This window comes from Alexandromys fortis, unplaced genomic scaffold (assembly GCF_014885135.2).
Source record: "Alexandromys fortis isolate MF-2015 unplaced genomic scaffold, M_Fortis_MF-2015_v1.1 scaffold_41, whole genome shotgun sequence".
Taxonomy (NCBI): Eukaryota; Metazoa; Chordata; class Mammalia; order Rodentia; family Cricetidae; genus Alexandromys; species Alexandromys fortis.
The window spans coordinates 8775968-8793876 of NW_026067923.1; the positions used below are offsets into that span (position 1 = coordinate 8775968).

General features: G+C 46.1%; 1 protein-coding gene across 3 annotated transcripts in view; it reads right to left on the minus strand.

Annotated features, from left to right (window-relative positions):
- Sulf1 (sulfatase 1) overlaps positions 1–17909 on the minus strand; it is a 164137-nt gene that overhangs the window by 17542 nt on the left and 128686 nt on the right. For all 3 annotated transcript variants that reach the window (XM_050142103.1, XM_050142105.1, XM_050142104.1), the window contains 3 exons: positions 5466–5682; positions 3031–3283; positions 1043–1139 (listed from right to left, as the gene is read on the minus strand). In XM_050142103.1, coding sequence (XP_049998060.1) covers positions 1043–1139; positions 3031–3283; positions 5466–5682 — 567 coding nt within the window. The remainder of the gene's footprint in view (positions 1–1042; positions 1140–3030; positions 3284–5465; positions 5683–17909) is intronic.

A 17909-nucleotide genomic window follows, 5' to 3' on the forward strand; every position in this document is an offset into this window, starting at 1 on the left:
TGTGTAACTAGAGGAAGATAAATACCTTGGTGGATTTTCCAGTTTTTTTTTTAAAATATAAAATAGTTTTTACAAGAGCTTTAATTTTTTAATCTCATTGAAATTCAGTTGAAATTCTAAATAATATAAACAAGTTATCATACAAATGAATACTTAGAATGCCAAAAGACAGAGGCCATAATTTTGTTTAGTGTCCTCTAGAATACAGCATATACTAAATATATGTGTGATCACTTGTGGGAAAGTACTGAAGCACTGTGCTCATAAAAGGAATTTGGGTGAGGACTTCGCTAAGGATTTCCTAGTTTTCAGGCAATTACAAAAAGAAGGATGGGTACACACGGAATGTTCATCCTTTACAGCAGCTGGGCAGCTGAGCACAGAGCCACGTGGGTCACCCTGGCACAACAGGGTTAGACTGAGCACACAGCTGCGTGGATGGCTTTCTGAGCACACAGCCACGTGGATGGTTTTCTGAGCACATGGCCACGTGGATGGTTTTCTGAGCACACGGCCACGTGGGTGGCTTTCTGAGCACACAGCCACGTGGATGGCTTTCTGAGCACACAGCCACGTGGATGGCTTTCCGAGCACATGGGCACGTGGATGGCTTTCCGAGCACATGGGCACGTGGATGGCTTTCTGAGCACACGGCCACGTGGATGGCTTTCTGAGCACACAGCCACGTGGATGGCTTTCCAAGCACATGGGCACGTGGATGGCTTTCCGAGCACATGGGCACGTGGATGGCTTTCTGAGCACATGGGCACATGGATGGCTTTCCGAGCACACAGCCACGTGGATGGCTTTCCAAGCACATGGGCACGTGGATGGCTTTCTGAGCACATGGTGGCTTTCTGAGCATATGAACACGTGGATGGCTTTCTGAGCACACAGCCACACAGATAGCTTTCTGAGCACACGGCCATGTGGACCACTTTCTGTGTGTTCGCATGCTTGCGGTGCTGGGCTTAGAGCTAAGGTCGTTGTTTACGACTATCAAGCTTTCTATCACTGAGCTCTACCCCAGCCCAACACTGACCTCTTTATCAATGTAGGCCTTATGGTCCTTCCACGCTCTGGCCGACTGGTACAGCTCTCTCTCACAATGGATTGTATCATTTGAAAGGATGAAGCATCTGAAAACCAAACAGGACCAAGAGAAACAGATTTATGGTCTAGTATCAGGAAACACCAGAGCTAGCAAAGACAACTCAATACCTTTCAACCTCTTTGTGTAGATACAAGCACCAAGCTTAGAACTGATTCTACACAAGGGTAAAAAACAATGCATCTTGGCCAGTGGCCGGATGAGGGGTAGGGTCACTGCTTGTGACTAGGTCATCCCCCAGAATCCCTTGTCGCTGCTTTTCATACTCACCATCCCTTGAATAAACTCCACTCTCCAACTCAAGCTTTTAAAGTGTGTGTGTGTGTGTGTATATTTGTATGTGTGTATATGGATTTTCAGTCACAAATGACTGAAATGACTTCTTGGAAGAAACATATTATTCCATTATTTTGCCTTTTAAAAATACCTCAGGTATTTCCACTTACACTCTGATATCTTCGTTTTCCTGTTTTGCCATGCTAAGGCTCTAACCTGGGTCTCTGGCTGGACAAGCATTTTACACTGAGCTGAATTAGACCCTCAGCTTCTCCATTTAGGGCTTTCTCTCTCTCTGTCTCTTTCTCTCTCTCTCTCTCTCTCTCTCTCTCTCTCTCTGAATTTTTGAGACACAGTCTCTGTAGCTTTGGAGCCTGTCCTGGAACTAGCTGGGCCTTGAACTCACAGAGATCCGCTTGCCTCTGCCTCCTGAGTACTGGGATTAAAGGCGTGCGCACCACTGCCCAGCTAGGTCACTCTTAAGACAGTTTCATGTATCCCAGGTTGGACTTGAACTTCTGATCCTGCTGAATTCCTGAGGGCTGGGATCATAGGTGTGTGATCAACTCCAGATCCCAGGGCTTATTTTACTGTTTATCTAGTTTTAGTTTGTGTGTAGAGGTTTTTTTTTTTTTTTTTTTTTTTTTTTTTTTTTTTTTTTTTTTTTTTTTTTTTTTTTTTTTTTTTTTTTTTTTTTTTTTGTTTGTTTTTGTATGCACACCCATTGACCAGGGACATGTAGCATCTGTGGAAGCCAGAATGGGTGTTGGATCCTCTGACACTGGGGTTACAGACATTTGTGAGTATTTATGTGGTGCTGGGAGCCATACCTGGGTCTTCCAGAAGAGCAGCCAGTGTTCTTAAGCTATGAGCCAACTCTCCAGCCCCAAATCTAGGAATTGTTGCCAACTAGGTAAACATTCTCTCAGCTGAGCTAGGTCCCTAGTCCCACACACTATTAAGTTTTGAAACAAAGTAACAATCCAGGGATAGAACCGGGTGGCTATGGGGGTGACTCTAACAAATTTAAATTCTGGGTGAACTGGTACTCCATGGTGATGGCATTGGGGATAAAGTGAAGATCTAATAAATTTAAAGTTATGGAAATAGTGTTTGTTTCTTGTCAGTAGGACTTCCAACCCTTTCTGTCTGCTCTTGTGAGGCAGGTCAGGTTTTTCTGTGTCTTACACACCCATTCCTAGCCCACAACCATTTTCTAGAAGTTTCTTTGGGACCCATTGTCTTTCTTCAAGATGTATTCAGTTCTGAGGCCGGATTCTGCAATGCTCTAAGTCAGGGGGAACCATGGAGCAGGGAACAGTCCCCAGAATTGTTTCCACCGATTTCCAGACACTTCTGTAGGTAACAACTTAGGGATAGAAACTTAACCGCTAAGTTAAGATATGGGAGACTTGCTCTGACTGGGTTCCTGGCCAATTAGCTAAATATGAAACGGAACCCAAAGAACATATTGAGGTTGCTGCTGGTTCCAGATTCTCCCTGCTTCCCTGTGCCCCTTGTTGTGCCCGCAAGCCTTTGGGCATTGCTGAGTGTTAGCTACCTTCCATCAAGCCCACATGGTGACTGTACGGGGTGTGAGGTAATGCTGACCTCCACCCTGGGAACTACAGAAGCCAACTCACTTGTGTGTCACACGGACAGTGGTGGGCAGCCCCACCGCAACGTTGCTATCAGCCAGCATCTCATTCCTGACGTCACCAGCAGCAGCCTGAGGGCCTCCCAGCCGCTGGTGGCCCTCATCATGGCGCTTAGCAATGCTCCTCGGGGGTAACACTTGCAGTTCTTCTTCTTCCAGATTTATGTCGTATATTTCACCTTCAAATTCGACAGACAGGGACCGAGTCTGCCGCGTGTGCACAAACCTGGGCTTATATTCTGGAATGAGAGGAAAAGCCACAATTGCAGATTAGCTGGTGTGCGTGGCAGAGAAAACAATATCATCCGTCGCCTTGGGGTCTTAGAGAGGGCCAGCCAGGGCCAGCTTCGTTGGCACCTTGGTACCTGGGATAGCTCCTGAAACCACGGGGCAAAAGGGGCAAAAGCAGGCTCTCTACTGGGTGTGTCCTGTGACAGACGTCACACTGCTATGGCCTCAGGTCCTTCCCCCATCAATCGCAGGCTATGTGGTTTCACACCTAGTTTTCAATATGAATGGCTCTAAGCTATGGCAGTTAACAAAGAACTGCATTTCCCCGTTTGTTATTTATAATGACTAGCTTTCCCTTAGCTTTAATTGTCCTTAGGATACTGTAGATCTATCTTGAATCCATAATCTTGAAATGCGGTATTGTCATAGTGTTCCTTACATGAAAGAACTCATGAGCCACCAAACATGAATTGGTGCCATCAGCCACGGTTTCAGAAGAGGGAACCGAAGCCCTGAGTTTTGCTTGCCTGTCCCTGGGCTCCGGAGCCGGGATGTGCGGTGTGAGCTTACATCTCACCGCTGCATTGGGCTGCCTTTTTGAGTAGATGAATGCCCTCAACACCTCGTGTTTACACAAATACAGGGGGATGCTCTAAAAATAGTAAATCTGTGAGTGCTTGCATAGGCCAGGTGATGTTTAAACACACACGGGGAAGAGTAAGGGTCATCGTGCACCCAGACCATGGGACGGTACACCTCGTGCTCACTGGGTCCTGGAGGAGAGATTTAGTGTGCAAGCTCTGACCTTTGTTTACTCCTGAGAAGCCTGGCAGAGACGGAGCAATGGGAATGGCCAGCCTCCTCCAGGGGAGACGGCTCCCTTGGCACCCAGATGAGGGGGTGGCCCCCACGACAGAGGATGACTTTCATAGTCATCCTGTCAGGGAAAGGGGAAACCCACTCCTGTTCTAGGTCACACGAGATTCCACACAGTGAGAACTTTCTGGAAGGGAAGAGTGCCCCTGTTTCTAAGTGAGATGTTTGGGTCTGGGTGGCTGTGTCGGCGATGATTTTCTTGTGTAGTTTGAATATGATCAGGCTCCTTCCGGGAAGAAAGACAAACCCATAACTCGGTGGGGTTTTGGGGGAGGGTTTCGAGACAGGGTTTCTCCATGTAGCCTTGACTGTCCTGGTACTCGTTTTGTAGATCAAGCTGGCCTCGAACTCAAATGGCGTGCACCACCACCGCTGGCCAGCTTAGTGGTTCTGAACTTTTTTGGTTATGAACCTCTTTAAGAATTTGTGGGGCTGACGAGGGAGGGGGACTTGATTGGGGGAGGGGGAGGGAAAGGGGAGGCGGCTGGGGGGAAGAGACAGAAATCTTTAATAAATAAATAAAAAGAATTTGTGGGGGCAAAGAAAAAAATTGTGGAAGTGAATAATAGTCAAATTTGGATACAGATAAGGTATTTGTGATCCTAAAGTCCATTCTGTTCAGCACAAAATGTCCTATGATTTTCTTGAACGATTTGTGTCCAACTCTTTGACACAGGCTTAAAGATAACTTTCCTAACAGAAAAGTCACCAGAGTTGAGTCCTTCTCACACAGGCCACTAGGTGGCACTAGACTCACACACTTCAATGGATGGCTGCCCGGTTTGTTTTTGTTTTTCTGCAAATCTATAACCTCACGAGTCAATCAGCTACCTGAGAGTTTTTAGGATAGAAATTGTCAGCAGTTTGACAACATTTAAAGGTACAAATACAGTCTAAAACATGAAAAATATGCCTTTAAAAACTACTCCTGTCTTTTCTTCTCAGGTTCAAACACACATGAACCGATACCTGAAGTTTAACTTTTAAAGCAACTTAAGGCAGACAGACATATCAGGGCATTACCATGAAGGTTCAGTAAATAAAACGGACCTAAGCCACCCACCCTGGTCGGGCAGAATATCCACTGCAATTCCCTCTTTCATTCCTGCCGCTCTGTGGCCTGAGGGGATTTCATTCTACTAAGTGAAAATATTTGCGAAGTAAAATTTCTAACCCATCTTTACTACCCTATTTTAAACGGAACAATGATTTTGCTTTTATTCTGAAATCTAGCCTACGAGTAATAATATCTAAGTCGCGCCGGGAGTGGGAGGGTCTCAATAGCGTTTGCGCCTGCCACGAGGTATGGCTTACTTGGTGTTCCTTGGTTCCTCAGGAACTGCCTTTGATTCTTTCTCTGGCTTCTGCTGGATCGATAACCAGACTCCCTACAATGGCAGTCTTTGTCTTTGTCGTGCAAGCCGCGAGAGTAGAGGTTGCGCGTGCTCTGACGGACCGTGAGCAGGTCGCTGGGTCCCTTACACTTGTGGATTCGAAGCTTGCCAGACGTATCCTCGATGCATTGCCACTTCTGCAAAAGCCAGCGGGAAGCAGTTGGCGATGCTGAGCCAGGTGGTGTTTATTAAGTACTCTAGCACTAGGCTTTTCCCCCCTCCCTCCCTGGCAACACCATTAAGGGGTATGAATGAAAAGGGACACGCTTTTAAGTGACCCTGCAGTAACTCTGCTCTCGGTCCCATTACTTTCGGGGCAGGCACATAGAGATGATAATGAAATCACTGGAAATCAGAACTGTCTCAGTGACACTAGAGCTGAGCGCTGATAAATGAATCCTCCGCACCCAGACTAAACAGTCTTGAATGGAGCACGTTAAAGCCCTTGGTGTCCCAAGACACAGAGCCAGCTGTCAGGGCTGTTTCCACCAGGACCCGAATCCGCCCCATTTGTTCTGGAAAAACAAACTTGCCTGCTTTTGTTCTCTGCCTCTGGGTTTCTAAAGCGATCCTGGGCACAGTGGCACGTGAGGAACACAGAAAGGAATTTAGTTTGAGGCCATAACAGGCGGAGCCAACGCGGGGTATCCCAGACCTGGGCAAACTCGGCGGTCTTTCTTTTGGTTTTCCTTATTCTACAAATCCTGCTCGCCCGCAGCATGCGGCGCACCCCAGGGGGAAGGAGTCCACCTTCCCAGAAAACGCAAACAGGAAGTCGCTCCCACAGCATGCGGCGCACCCCCCAGGGGGATGGAGCCCACCTTCCCAGAAAAAACGCAGCCGGGAGGTCACAGTGGGCTCCTAGCTCCTGTTTTTGTACAGGGCTATGGGACCGCTGCTGCAGGTTCAGGCTTCTTACTCCAGAAGACCCCTCAGGATTTCCACTTCATGTGAAAGTCCTAAAATACTCATTGGTTAGCAGGGAGAATCCTGGCCTTTATCTGAAGTTGATCTATCAGCTGAGTGAATAGGGTTGGGCACCAGTAGGGTTAAACATATCCTTCTCTCTCTCCCACATACAAGCACTGCCTGAGTGCAATTATATATATTCAATGCACAGGTTTCTGATTTGTGGCCGGTGCCATCTACTTGTGCTCTAGAGAAGCATGCTGGCTGTGTCACGTATAATGCCAACTAAGTTATGTCTAAAAAGGCCACCCACTCTAGCTCCATCTATGGGAATCATGTATTTCCCACACGTCTCTGGTAAGGCAATACCTTCGGGAGGTGTCTCAGAAGCAAAACTTTTAATGCGAGAAAGGTAAAGTTTGGCCAAGAGACTTGATGGGGTTTGTTAGCAGATAAATGAAATGTGTCTAAAATGGTACCTAAACCTCCACAGTGACAAGGGCCTTGCAGTCACCATTCGCTTTTTCTCAAGGGAATTGTTTGTATTTGGTATATGTTTAATTTTTCGAGCTGGACCCCAAGTATCTAGAGCTCACTCTATGGTTCCACGTTAGCCCTCGGTACTCCTGGGGTTGCCAGATGATCATATCCAGCCATGTTAGGTTTGTCTTCTTTCAGCACTTGCCTGGACAGCTTCCAAGGTTCACTATCTCCACCCGGAAAAGGAGGTTGTCTATGAGAATGCAACTCCCTGCCAAGTAAGCCACGAAAAGGCAACACAACCCACAGCAATGTAAGAAGTAAGCTGCCGAAGGTTTAGCTTAAAACAGAAGGGGTTGGAGAGATGACTCTGACTTAGTCCTTTCTGCTCTTCTGGAGGCCCAGGTTCAGTTTCCAGCATCCACACCAGGCAGATCACTTCCACCTGTGACTCTAATTCCAGGGAATCCAACACTCCCTGTACTCCCGGAGCACCAGACACACGTGTGGTGCACATAAACTCACACAAGTACAATCACATCCTAAAATAAATCAACAAATCTTAAAAGACAATTGAAGTCAGTCGATCCTGGTGACTGATGCCTGTAATCTCAGCACTAAAGAAGCAGAGGCAGGGGGATTGCTGTCTAGGGGCAGCCTGGATTGTTTAAGTATCAAACACACGACCGTACGAGAATATACAAACAATCTGGTTGGGTCCAAAGGAGCCACGTCACACGAGTGAGTCCGCACGTTGACTGGATACCGGCACCTGCAACAAGTCCTAAGTGATTTGAATGCTTCGTTCAAGGACCTGCTTGTAGCTGGAATCCATGAGGGAAGCAGAAGGAGAGAATGGAAGTCGCAGTAGCCCAGATGCTTGAGTCTTTGTGAAGGGCACAAATATTGTGTGCAAGGGGAAAAATGCGCCTAAAAGTGTGCAGACGCAATTGTCTCAAAAATGATTCCAGAAGGACAAAAACTGCGAACAGCCGTTTCTGAGTCAGGATGTGTGCTCTGTTTAAAAGCAGCCAGATTGCTTAACTCCCTTTCCAGTGAGTGGGCAAACAGCTGAGTTTTAGCTTCAGAGTCTACTCCAACTACAGCGAACCCACCAGTTTCCAGGCAGGATTCTATGGCACTCAGAGGAGACAACACAGAACTTGGGAAAGTGTTGTATGTGTGCAAGACAGAGAGAAAAAGAGAGAGACCCAAAAGAAGTTCTGTGAGAGACCTCCCAAAAGTTCTGTGACACCCAAAAGAAGTTCTCAGAAGCTGAAAGACATCTTCACTAGGAAATAACTGTACATCGTATAGGATTCTTGTTGATGAGTACTGCCAAGACATTTCAGAGTTTGAAGATTTGGGGGTGGTGATTCGGTGTGTCTGTATATGTCTGTTTCTGTCTTAAACCTAAATGGCTTACGATGCAGCCACCCACCTGGATAACATCCACAGCCAGCATTTGCAATATCTGAGGCCTGCAGAAGCAGAAGGAGTGGGCAATGACACCCTTCACAACCAAATGTGACTCTGAACAGTTCTCCAGCATCGGCCACACAGAAAACCGGGGCCGATGATTCTATTCCTACAAACCAAGGTCCCAATTCACACCCTCTCTGATACAAACAGCAATCACTTCCGAAGCTTGGTCTCAGCTCCTGGGCTCAGGGGATGCTCCCGCCTCAGCCTCCTGTAACGGGGGCTGCCGGTTTGTACCACCATGTGTGGCCAAATAGTTCCTGCTGGACCGAAGGGCTATGGTACAATCTTTCTAATGTTCTTGGCCACAGCACATAAGAGGTTTCCCATCTTTTCTTTTTTCTTTTCAGCTCAGAGGAGCTGATAGTACAAGTAGATTCTTGTAGGACGCGAAGGTGTGTGTAGAATTTCCAGTGACCGCCCGTTTGGAACCTAACCCATTTTGCCATCAGCCAAATTCCTCATGGATTTCCTGTGAAAAAGGAACGGGAGTGCCTTCCGGAGGCGTCTGTTTAAGAATCCTGGTGTCTGGCACTATCTCTGGAGCAGACAATGATCCACACAAGACCAAACACACACATATCTGCATGTGTCGAATGCTCGTGCATGAGTACACACCTCCACACACGCACGCGCACACACCCCACAGCAAAGACTTGCATCTACACACACACAGTTAGATAAGGCAATAGCCCTTGACAAAAGTGTCAATTAGCTTTCCCTGGAAGGAAGAAGCCACAGACCCCTCTGCTTAGTGTAATTAGCTGGAGGCTCAGGCAATCTTCTCAAGGCACGCATACTAGGAATTTCAATGAAACAGAACCACCACTTCCGTGCCTCTTACCACAACAGTTCTTATGACTGTGTAATAAAGGCTTGAAACGGCTGCTGTTAGCACGGCGGCTTCCCCGGGTGAGTTTATACATAGGTGGAAACAGAGGCAGAGAGCTTTTCAAAGGACTGTTCTGAAATTAAAACTGCAAGCTGTTCAATAGTCAAAACAAGAGAAGGCGTTTGCCTCCCAGTTCCTCCGGGAAGCTCAACTTGACTTGGGCGGAGGCACCTGCTGATGGGAAGTGGAGTTTGCTGTGTTCATTCAACAAGCACCCTGCAGAAGCATGGCTATCCCTGGTTGGCTTTGATCTAATCCTGAGGCTCCCGAGCCAACCAGTTCATGGCTCTATCCACCTGTGTGCAATGCAGCAGCCATTAACCGCCCACACAAACCTTTCCCCTGCTTTCTGGAATTACAATTCTGATTCTGCTCTCTGAATTTTAAGTTTGTGTCCATAACTTGCCATACACTCTTCCCTCACAGGGTTCTGGATACTGTCAGCGAGGTGACATCTTTTCATTTGTGAAATCTTTTCAGTTGTTTTAGCCTCCCCAACAACCCTGACTTGGAATTAGGGACAAGGACCACGTGTCATGTTCCCAAGTGGTCCCCCAAAGTTCTCTCGGTGGAGAATCGCTGAGTTGGGTAGTCATGTGTGCAGGCCTTTGGTTGTTTCCGCCTGCCTGTGTGTAAACAGCACCAATGATGAAGGCGGGGTCAGTGCACAGGACCCAAGAATACCACACATAGCTAAGACTCACAGAATGGAGCCAAGTGAGAAAAACGTCCCGTGCCTTTTGAAACATTTTCATTCTTTACCATCAACGCTGCTGAGTGCTTGCTTGAAGCTAGGAGCTGGTTACTTGAATTTCCTCCTGCAATCCTTACAACTTACCCAATGTGTTGCCCCTGCTCCTTCGCCAAAGCAGGAAATGTTACCGATAGCCTGTCCTGGGCTTAGGAAGGGTTTTATTTACATATAAGAGGAGCTTGACAGAAAGCACTGCCTTATATGTTAGAGAAGCGGGGAGTTCCACAGAATCTGCTTCTCAGTTCTCAGGAGTCCTGATCAAGGCTGCACGCCAGGGAGCTGGGTGGGGCAGTATTAGTGAAGACGCACAGCCCAGAAACAGCCTCCCCGTGAAAGCGCTCGCTCAGTGAATGCTGGAGTTATCACAGCTTTTTCCTGCATTCCGATGTATTGTTCTTAATTGAGGTGGAGGTGATGTGAACTTGAAACACAATAGCCATCTTTAATAGACAGAACTATTGGGTGAGGCGTCTGAAAACCTCTAGGACTTTGAGCAAACAACAGAACCTCGGTTTTCTTCTAGACTCTGTCTACATTTGGTAAAACAATACCTCACTGTCTTAGTCCTAAAGATGTGTTCTAAAAATTATTGAGTGCTTTGGGTTCTAAAGAGAAGATGTGGTACGTGAACCCAGGTCAGTGCTATAGAAGTTGCTTTTTAAAAGTGTGTACCTAGTCACTGGACAACTTATTCTCTGGCTATAAATTCTGGAATATAACAGCTTTTTTTTGTTTTGTTTTTGTTTTTGTTTTCAAGTCAGGGTTTTTCTGTAGCTTTGGAGCCTGTCTTGGAACTAGCTCTTCTAGACCAGGATGACCTTGAACTCATAGAGATCCATCCACCTGCCTCTGCCTCCTGGGTCCTGGAATTAAAGCTTGTGCCACCACTGCCCAGCTATTTTTGTTTAATGGTTGACTTTTTTATTTTTAGTTTATTTAATGTGTGTGTGTGTGTGTGTGTGTGTGTGTGTGTGTGTGTGTGTATGTATACACGTGCCGTAGAACTTGTGTGGAAATTAGAGGATAATTTACAGGAGTTTATTTACAGCCCAGGTTGTCAGGCAGGGCAGCAAGTACTTTCACTCATTGTGCCCTTTCACTGGCTCATGAATATTTTTAAAAGACCAGGCTTTAATGTGTGATGGCTTGAATGTAATTGACCCTGATAAGCCCATAGGGGATGGCACTCTTAGCAGGTGTGGCTTTGTTGAAGTAGGCATGGGCTTACTGGAGGAAGTGTGGAGGCTTCATATATGCTCAAGATACCACCTAGTGTCTCAGACCACTTCCTGTTTTCTGTGCAAGATGAGGAACTCTCAACTCCTCTCCAGCACCGCGTCTGCCTGCATGCTGCCATGTCCCACCATGGTGATAATGGACTGAACCTCTTAACTGTAAGCCACCCAATTAAACATTTTCCTTTATAAGAGTTGCTTTATAAGAGTGGTCATGGTGTCTCTTCTAAGTAATATGTACCCCCAGAATATCTTGGACTCAAGTGTGATCTTCCTCCCTCAGGCTCCCAAAGGCTGGTGCTATGTGGGGGTGGGCTATTGGCCCAGAGGGGTCTGTGGCTTTGATCCACACACATCTGGGTTTGAATGTAGACTTCCAGTTCTGTTTTGGCCCACTGACTTCTCTTTCTGAGCTTCAGTCTCTCTGTCTATAAATTAAGTATGGAATGCCCACCACAATAGTTCGCGATGTGGTGGCTCTGGGTACTTCTGTCTGGAATAACCACTGGCTGAGCATCGTGGTCCCTTCCTTCTGGCTGCATGTATCCCTCAGACTGCACAGGATGCTGTGTTTTACACCTCAGTATACACTTGCTTGATTAAGAAGCAAATAAACAAAAAATGGGCTTCGGTTTCCTTTTTCAAATGTCTACTGTTGTCCAGGGACTAGATAAAAGCTGAGTTTTATTACACAAGCTAATTCTCCAAGTGTGCCTTCTTATGTGCCATAGTATAGGTCAAATTGTGTCCTCTGCAATGGAATCGCTGTGGAGTAGTTCTAGGATGACCTGATTAACTTCCTGCCAGCGTCAGCATCTGAAAACCAGACGTGCATTCAAGTTTTCAAACTCAGTGTTGAGGAGAAGGGCCATATAAATGTCTCTGTCCAAACGATGACTTAGCTCAGGCCATTGCAAAATTTTCTCGCAAGAATAAACTAGAATTTTGCCAAGGAGATTTAGCTCCTGTTTTCTTGAGATGAGGTGAGGTGGGTGGAGGAAGAAAAGAGGTAAAAAGGAAGGAGAAAAAAACAGAAAAGAGAAATTTCAGTGTGGACAACCATCTGCATGAAGCAATGGCGAATGTGGGGGACAGAATGGTTCTGGCACCAGTCAAACAGGACAATGGACAGACAAACAGCTGGAAGCATTTGGGAAGTGCTTGTTGTGGGCCAAGGCATGAATCTGGGTGCCTGATTACACAGAAGTCCGTGTAACCTGCACAGTGGCCTCTGTGGCCGGCATGACTGTGTACACACAAGGGATGAAGGAACTCAGACAGCGCAGTTAAGTAACTTGCCCAAGGATGTGTAGACAGCAGTGTACTCCCAAGGCTCTGGAGCGTGACTAGGAAAAGCATATTGGCCTGGCTCAGGGTATGGAACTTTAGGTGGGCCTCAGGTGAGGGGAGAGCATTTGGGCAGGCAGAGGCGACAACTTACATGCAATTAAGAAAGAGGGGGTGAGCGGGTTTGGAAGCCAGAGGAAGCTGACAAGGCTAGGCTATCCGGGTGTGACGGGATGTGACAGCTATGGTACACATTGGGATGTGATGGATATGGCACATGTTGATCAGGGTGGGGCCACCTGACACAGCTTGTGAGTAAAGAGGTGACCCTGACATTTCTGTCCCTGTCCTGGGCAGAACGAACACACAGAAGCAAATCATCTGAGCAGATGCTGACTGCTCAGACATGACTTCCATGTAGGCTGGAGATGTTGGGCGGCCAGGAGGAGAAGCTGAGTGGCCTCAACCTTGTATGGACAAGACACAGAGCAGTAAGCAGAAGCTCCACTGCTTATGATCAGGTGACCCAAGGTGACATCACAACCCTGCTGTGAATCTAACCAGAGTCCAGGGGCTTCCTGGAAATAAAGTGTTGTTTTCTGGAAAACTAACAAACCCAGCCAAATCCTATTGGTAAATGTCCTTTTATTCATGCCCAATGGGCAGCCGCAGTATGAAAGGGACAGACAGACAGACAGGCAGAAGAGCGAGCATTGGGTGAGAACCTGGACTTCAGAGCAGAGCAGTTATGTACTCAGCAAACAAATCCCAGTTTCCTCACAATCCTGGCAGCTGTCTGGATGCTGTGGCCCTTGGAGAGTTTTTAGCACATCCCCAACTTTGTACATATAAAACAGCGCAAAGATGCTGGGATTCAACAACTCAATGAAAGGACATGAAATTTGCTCTCCTAAAACCAGAGCAAGCTGTGAAGTATCAGAGAAAAATATAAACGGCTTCTCAGGAGTGAGTGACCCGAGCCTCTCTCCTTTCTGTGGCTTCTATTTAAGGAAGCAATGTCTCTACCTAGAGGACAAACAGGAAAAGCAACTGCCCAATAAAGCTCACTCGACATTCGTGCTCCTTGACTTGGCCTGCTCAGAAGACTCTTCCAGAAGCTTGAAAGAGACCTGACAACTAACCATCTCTTTCCTCAGAGGCATGGATTTAATTTGTCTGGGTGGACCTGTGCATCGGCTTTTGCTTCTACCATGCAGTCAGGACTGAGAGCCTGGCCCTAGGTGGAGTTGTAGAGGGAGAGTCTACCGCCTCGGGCTATTGTAGAGACAGTTACCAGAGAGGGACACCAGGTTAGAAGTGAAGAGATATAAACTGGCTTCAGTTCACTGGATCAAAACTTCCTCGGTAGGAAAATGATCTTATTCAACTTGGAAATTTCTAAGTTTCATCCAACTTTGGTGTGGTCTGGTTCTTGGTTTGGTGTTTTTACCACTGATAAAACCAAACCAAAATCACAGGGGCTGGGGCCTGTGATGGAGCATGTTTGTGAAGAGGACCCTTGGGATGCTGAGGTAGAAGAACAGAGTTCAAGGTTAGCCTGGACTACATATGGGCACCTTGTCTCAAAGAACAGAGAGACAAACCAACCCAGAAATCTCCCAGATGCCTGGTGTCACCCACATGCATTGTATCTGTCTGCTCTGTGGGCAGAAGGTACATGGATAGCTTCCAAAGCTTCCCTAGGTGAGAGCAATGTGCAGCAAGAACTCGGGATCACCTTTCGATTTTACACAAGCCTGTGAGTGTGCTCACGTGGTAGTTGGATGCGTGCATACAAATGTGCTTGGGGCAGAATTCCTAAGTGAGAGGGTGGTGGGAATTCACACTTTGTCTCGGATTAATGCGGAAACGTGGAAGCAGTGCAAACACATATGTCCATGTTGTCACAATTTATCCCTGCTGGTGGTTGTGTGCACACAGTCAAGGAGTCATGCCAAGTGTCTGGGACTCCAGCCCGGTTTTATCCCCTGTTGGCTCTATAGGAATCCAAGCAACAGGTAAGACTGACGGCGACAACAGCTTCACTGGGGAGAAATTGCTCCCAGTCCCTCCTCCCATGATATGCATAGGAGAGCATTTGCTCTTCGCAATTCAGAGGTTGGCTTCCTCTAGTCTAGAGACCAAAGGCTGAGACCTGGGAGAATTTAAATAGCTTGTTCAGGACGCATGACTAGGAGGCAGCAGCTACTGTATGTAGCCCAAACCTCTTAAGCCCCAGTCTTTTTTTCTTTAATTATGTTTTTCTATGGACTCAACATAGCTCCCTAGGTGACCAGGTAAGGATGGACACTCACTCTGGGGGCTGGGATGACGAGCAGAGAGCTGCCATTGCTGAGTTTTCTTCAGCACTGCACAAAATGTCAGACCAGAGGGTGAAGGCTGGTGACCTTAGCAAGAGGAGGGCACAGGCCAAACACGAAGCCAAGGATCCAGAGTGGATGCCGGGTTGGTATGCATATACCTAGCACGTGTGAAGCCCTGGACTCACTATCCAGTATTAGAAATATATTTATATGACTTTTTTATTATATATGACTCCAAACTAGTCAGCTCTAGCCTGAACTGTCTCCTGAGCTGTCATGCCGGTCCCAAACAACACAACCTTCTTATTCTGGACTCTCTCTTAAGTCAGTGATACTGTCTACAAAAAGATAATCTCCAGTGTAGCTGGATAGGAAAGCAAATGTGAAGAGATAAGGACTCTGCCCAGCTTAGAGAATCTCTACAGGAAGAAGTTCACCACTGAGCCATAGCCTGATTCTTTGTTCATTAGTTCAGGTGCTTCTGAGGGGGGCTAGCTCTGACATTCTTAAACACCCCAGTGAGGAAATCTAAGTTCAGACTGTTCCTCATGGAAAGAAAGCAACAGGGGAATGTTCTAGAGAGACTGCCAGAAAATCATTTCACGGGAACAAATTAAGTTTGGAAAACTATGAAAAAAACAAAATTAGGTTTTTAATGTTGTTAATGGGCAGCATGAAGGTGCGAGGCTTTTGCCAAAATAACGTGATTGTATTTATACTCTATTTGCCCTCTAGGACACAGATGGAAGTTTCGGCACAAGCCATAATAAGAAGTTTCCAGAACGATATACTGAAAGCGGGTAAGCAGCGTGCCTCATAAAATCCATATCTTGCTCGCCACGCAGAGGGCTCGGATCCTAATGAGATTAGCAATCTGCAGAGGATACACTAGTGAGCATTTCCAACTCCTGAACAAAGTGCATTAGCCCATTGAGCTACAGAAGAATCCTGAGGTCGCCCTCATAACAATACCTAAGAGTGTCCTTGTGAGATATTGAGATGTTGAGTTAAAACGTGATGAATGGGCCTAAGCTTTTCTGTGAATCCCTTGAAAACTAAGGCTGACTAGACTAATATACGAGTATTATTTTATCCCCTGGGCCCCCTTTCCTCCCCAACCTTTTATCCTTCAAAGTAACCCTGAAAACAAGGAAGTGAGGACATTGCATTTAGGATACTGGGGACCTTTTAGTAAGACCACAATGAATGAGGCCATTTGATAGTAACTAAGTGGCCCATTTCTCGTGCCTAATATCTTTAAATAAAGTTGGCTAACTATGTGGATCTCTAAAGTTCAGAGAAGTTTGTAATTAAAAAGAAATTACCCAAGCCGGGTGGTGGCAGCGCACACCTTTAATCCCAGCATTCGGGAGGCAGAGGCAGGCGGATCTCTGTGAGTTCGAGGCCAGCCTGGTCTACAAGAGCTAGTTCCAGGACAAAAACAAAAAGCTACGGAAAAACCCAAAAACAAAAATCCAAAAAAAAAAAAAAAAAAAAAAAAAGAAAAAAAAAAAAGAAAAAGAAATTACCCATAGGATTCATAGGATTCCCAGAACGTGGAAGGGGGAGACAGGCAAATCTCTTTGAGTTTGAAGCCAGTCTGGTCTACAGAACTAGTTCCAGGACAGCCAAACCCTGACTTGAAAATACCAAAATGCAAAAAACAAAAAATACAAACTAACAAAAAACCCCTTTCTTTAGTTAAGGTAATTTATCTTGGAGGGCAGCAAGTGCCCTTTGTTTATTTGTTTAGGTTTATTTCTGTTACCTTTAATTATGTGAGTATATATGATTCTGTGTGTGCACACATGCACCTGAGTGCAGGCATCTTACTTAGGAGACCCCTGGAACTGCCCAGTACGGGTGCTGGGAACTGAACTTGGGTCTTCTGAAAGAACAGTTTGTACCCTTAATTGCCAAGTCATTTCTCCAACCCGTTGTTCTGTGTTTTCTTAATTAGATGATTCCTCTGAGATACTAGATTTGTCATCAAACTAGCCATCTGTCTGTAAGTTGGAGATTCCCATGGCTACAGACGAGAAAGATGCACAAGTTCCAGTCAGTAGACATACACATCACAAACTGAGCCTGCAGGAGCCAGAAGTCTAGGGACAGTTGTGTCTGTCCTTCTCTTCCTTCAACCACCCTTCCTTCCTTCCTTCCTTCCTTCCTTCCTTCCTTCCTTCCTTCCTTCCTTCCTTCCTTCCTTCCTCTCTTCCTCCCTTTTTCCTTCCTTTTTTCATTCCTTCCTCTCTCTCTCTCTTTATTTTCTTTTGCCATTCCATTGGAACATGGAATTTTCCTTTAGCCTGTATAGATTTCCTTTTATTTGGCACAGTCTCCAACCAAAGAGTTTTTAAAATTATTGGTGGCCTCATGTCCCTACTTTTTTTTCTTCTTCTTGCTTTCTCTAGGTCTTTCATTTCAAGAAATGAAAAATTTCAGGCCATGAATCCCTGGTTGGCCTGGAATTCCTGTAAACTAGGTTGGCTTGGAACTCACAGAGATGCACCTGCTTCTGTCTCCAGAGTGATGAGATTAAAGGTGTGCGCCACTATGTCCAGCCCAATTTTCTTTTATGTGGTGTTAATTTGTTGAATAGAGTTTTCATTTCTCACTGATAACAGATGTTATGTTGGCCACGATTAAATTTCATAATCACAGTTGATATCGAAAAGTTTGTGAGCACTGGATGGTAGTGGCGCACGCTTTTAATTTTAACACTTGAGAGGCAGAGACAGGTGGATCTCAGTGGATTCAAGGCCAGCCTGGTCTCCAAAGCAAATTCCAGGACATCCAGGGCTGTTTTACAGAGAAACACTGTCTCAAAAAACCATTTTTTTTTCTTTTTTGTGAGATAAAAGTAAACATATAGACTGCTTTTCTTTCCCAGCTTTGGTATAGATCCCATCATGCACCCTGGTTAGATGACCTCTTGCTTCTGTTTAGGACAGAAAGGTCCCATCATGTCACTGCTCAGCAGTCGTCTCCACCTTGAGTA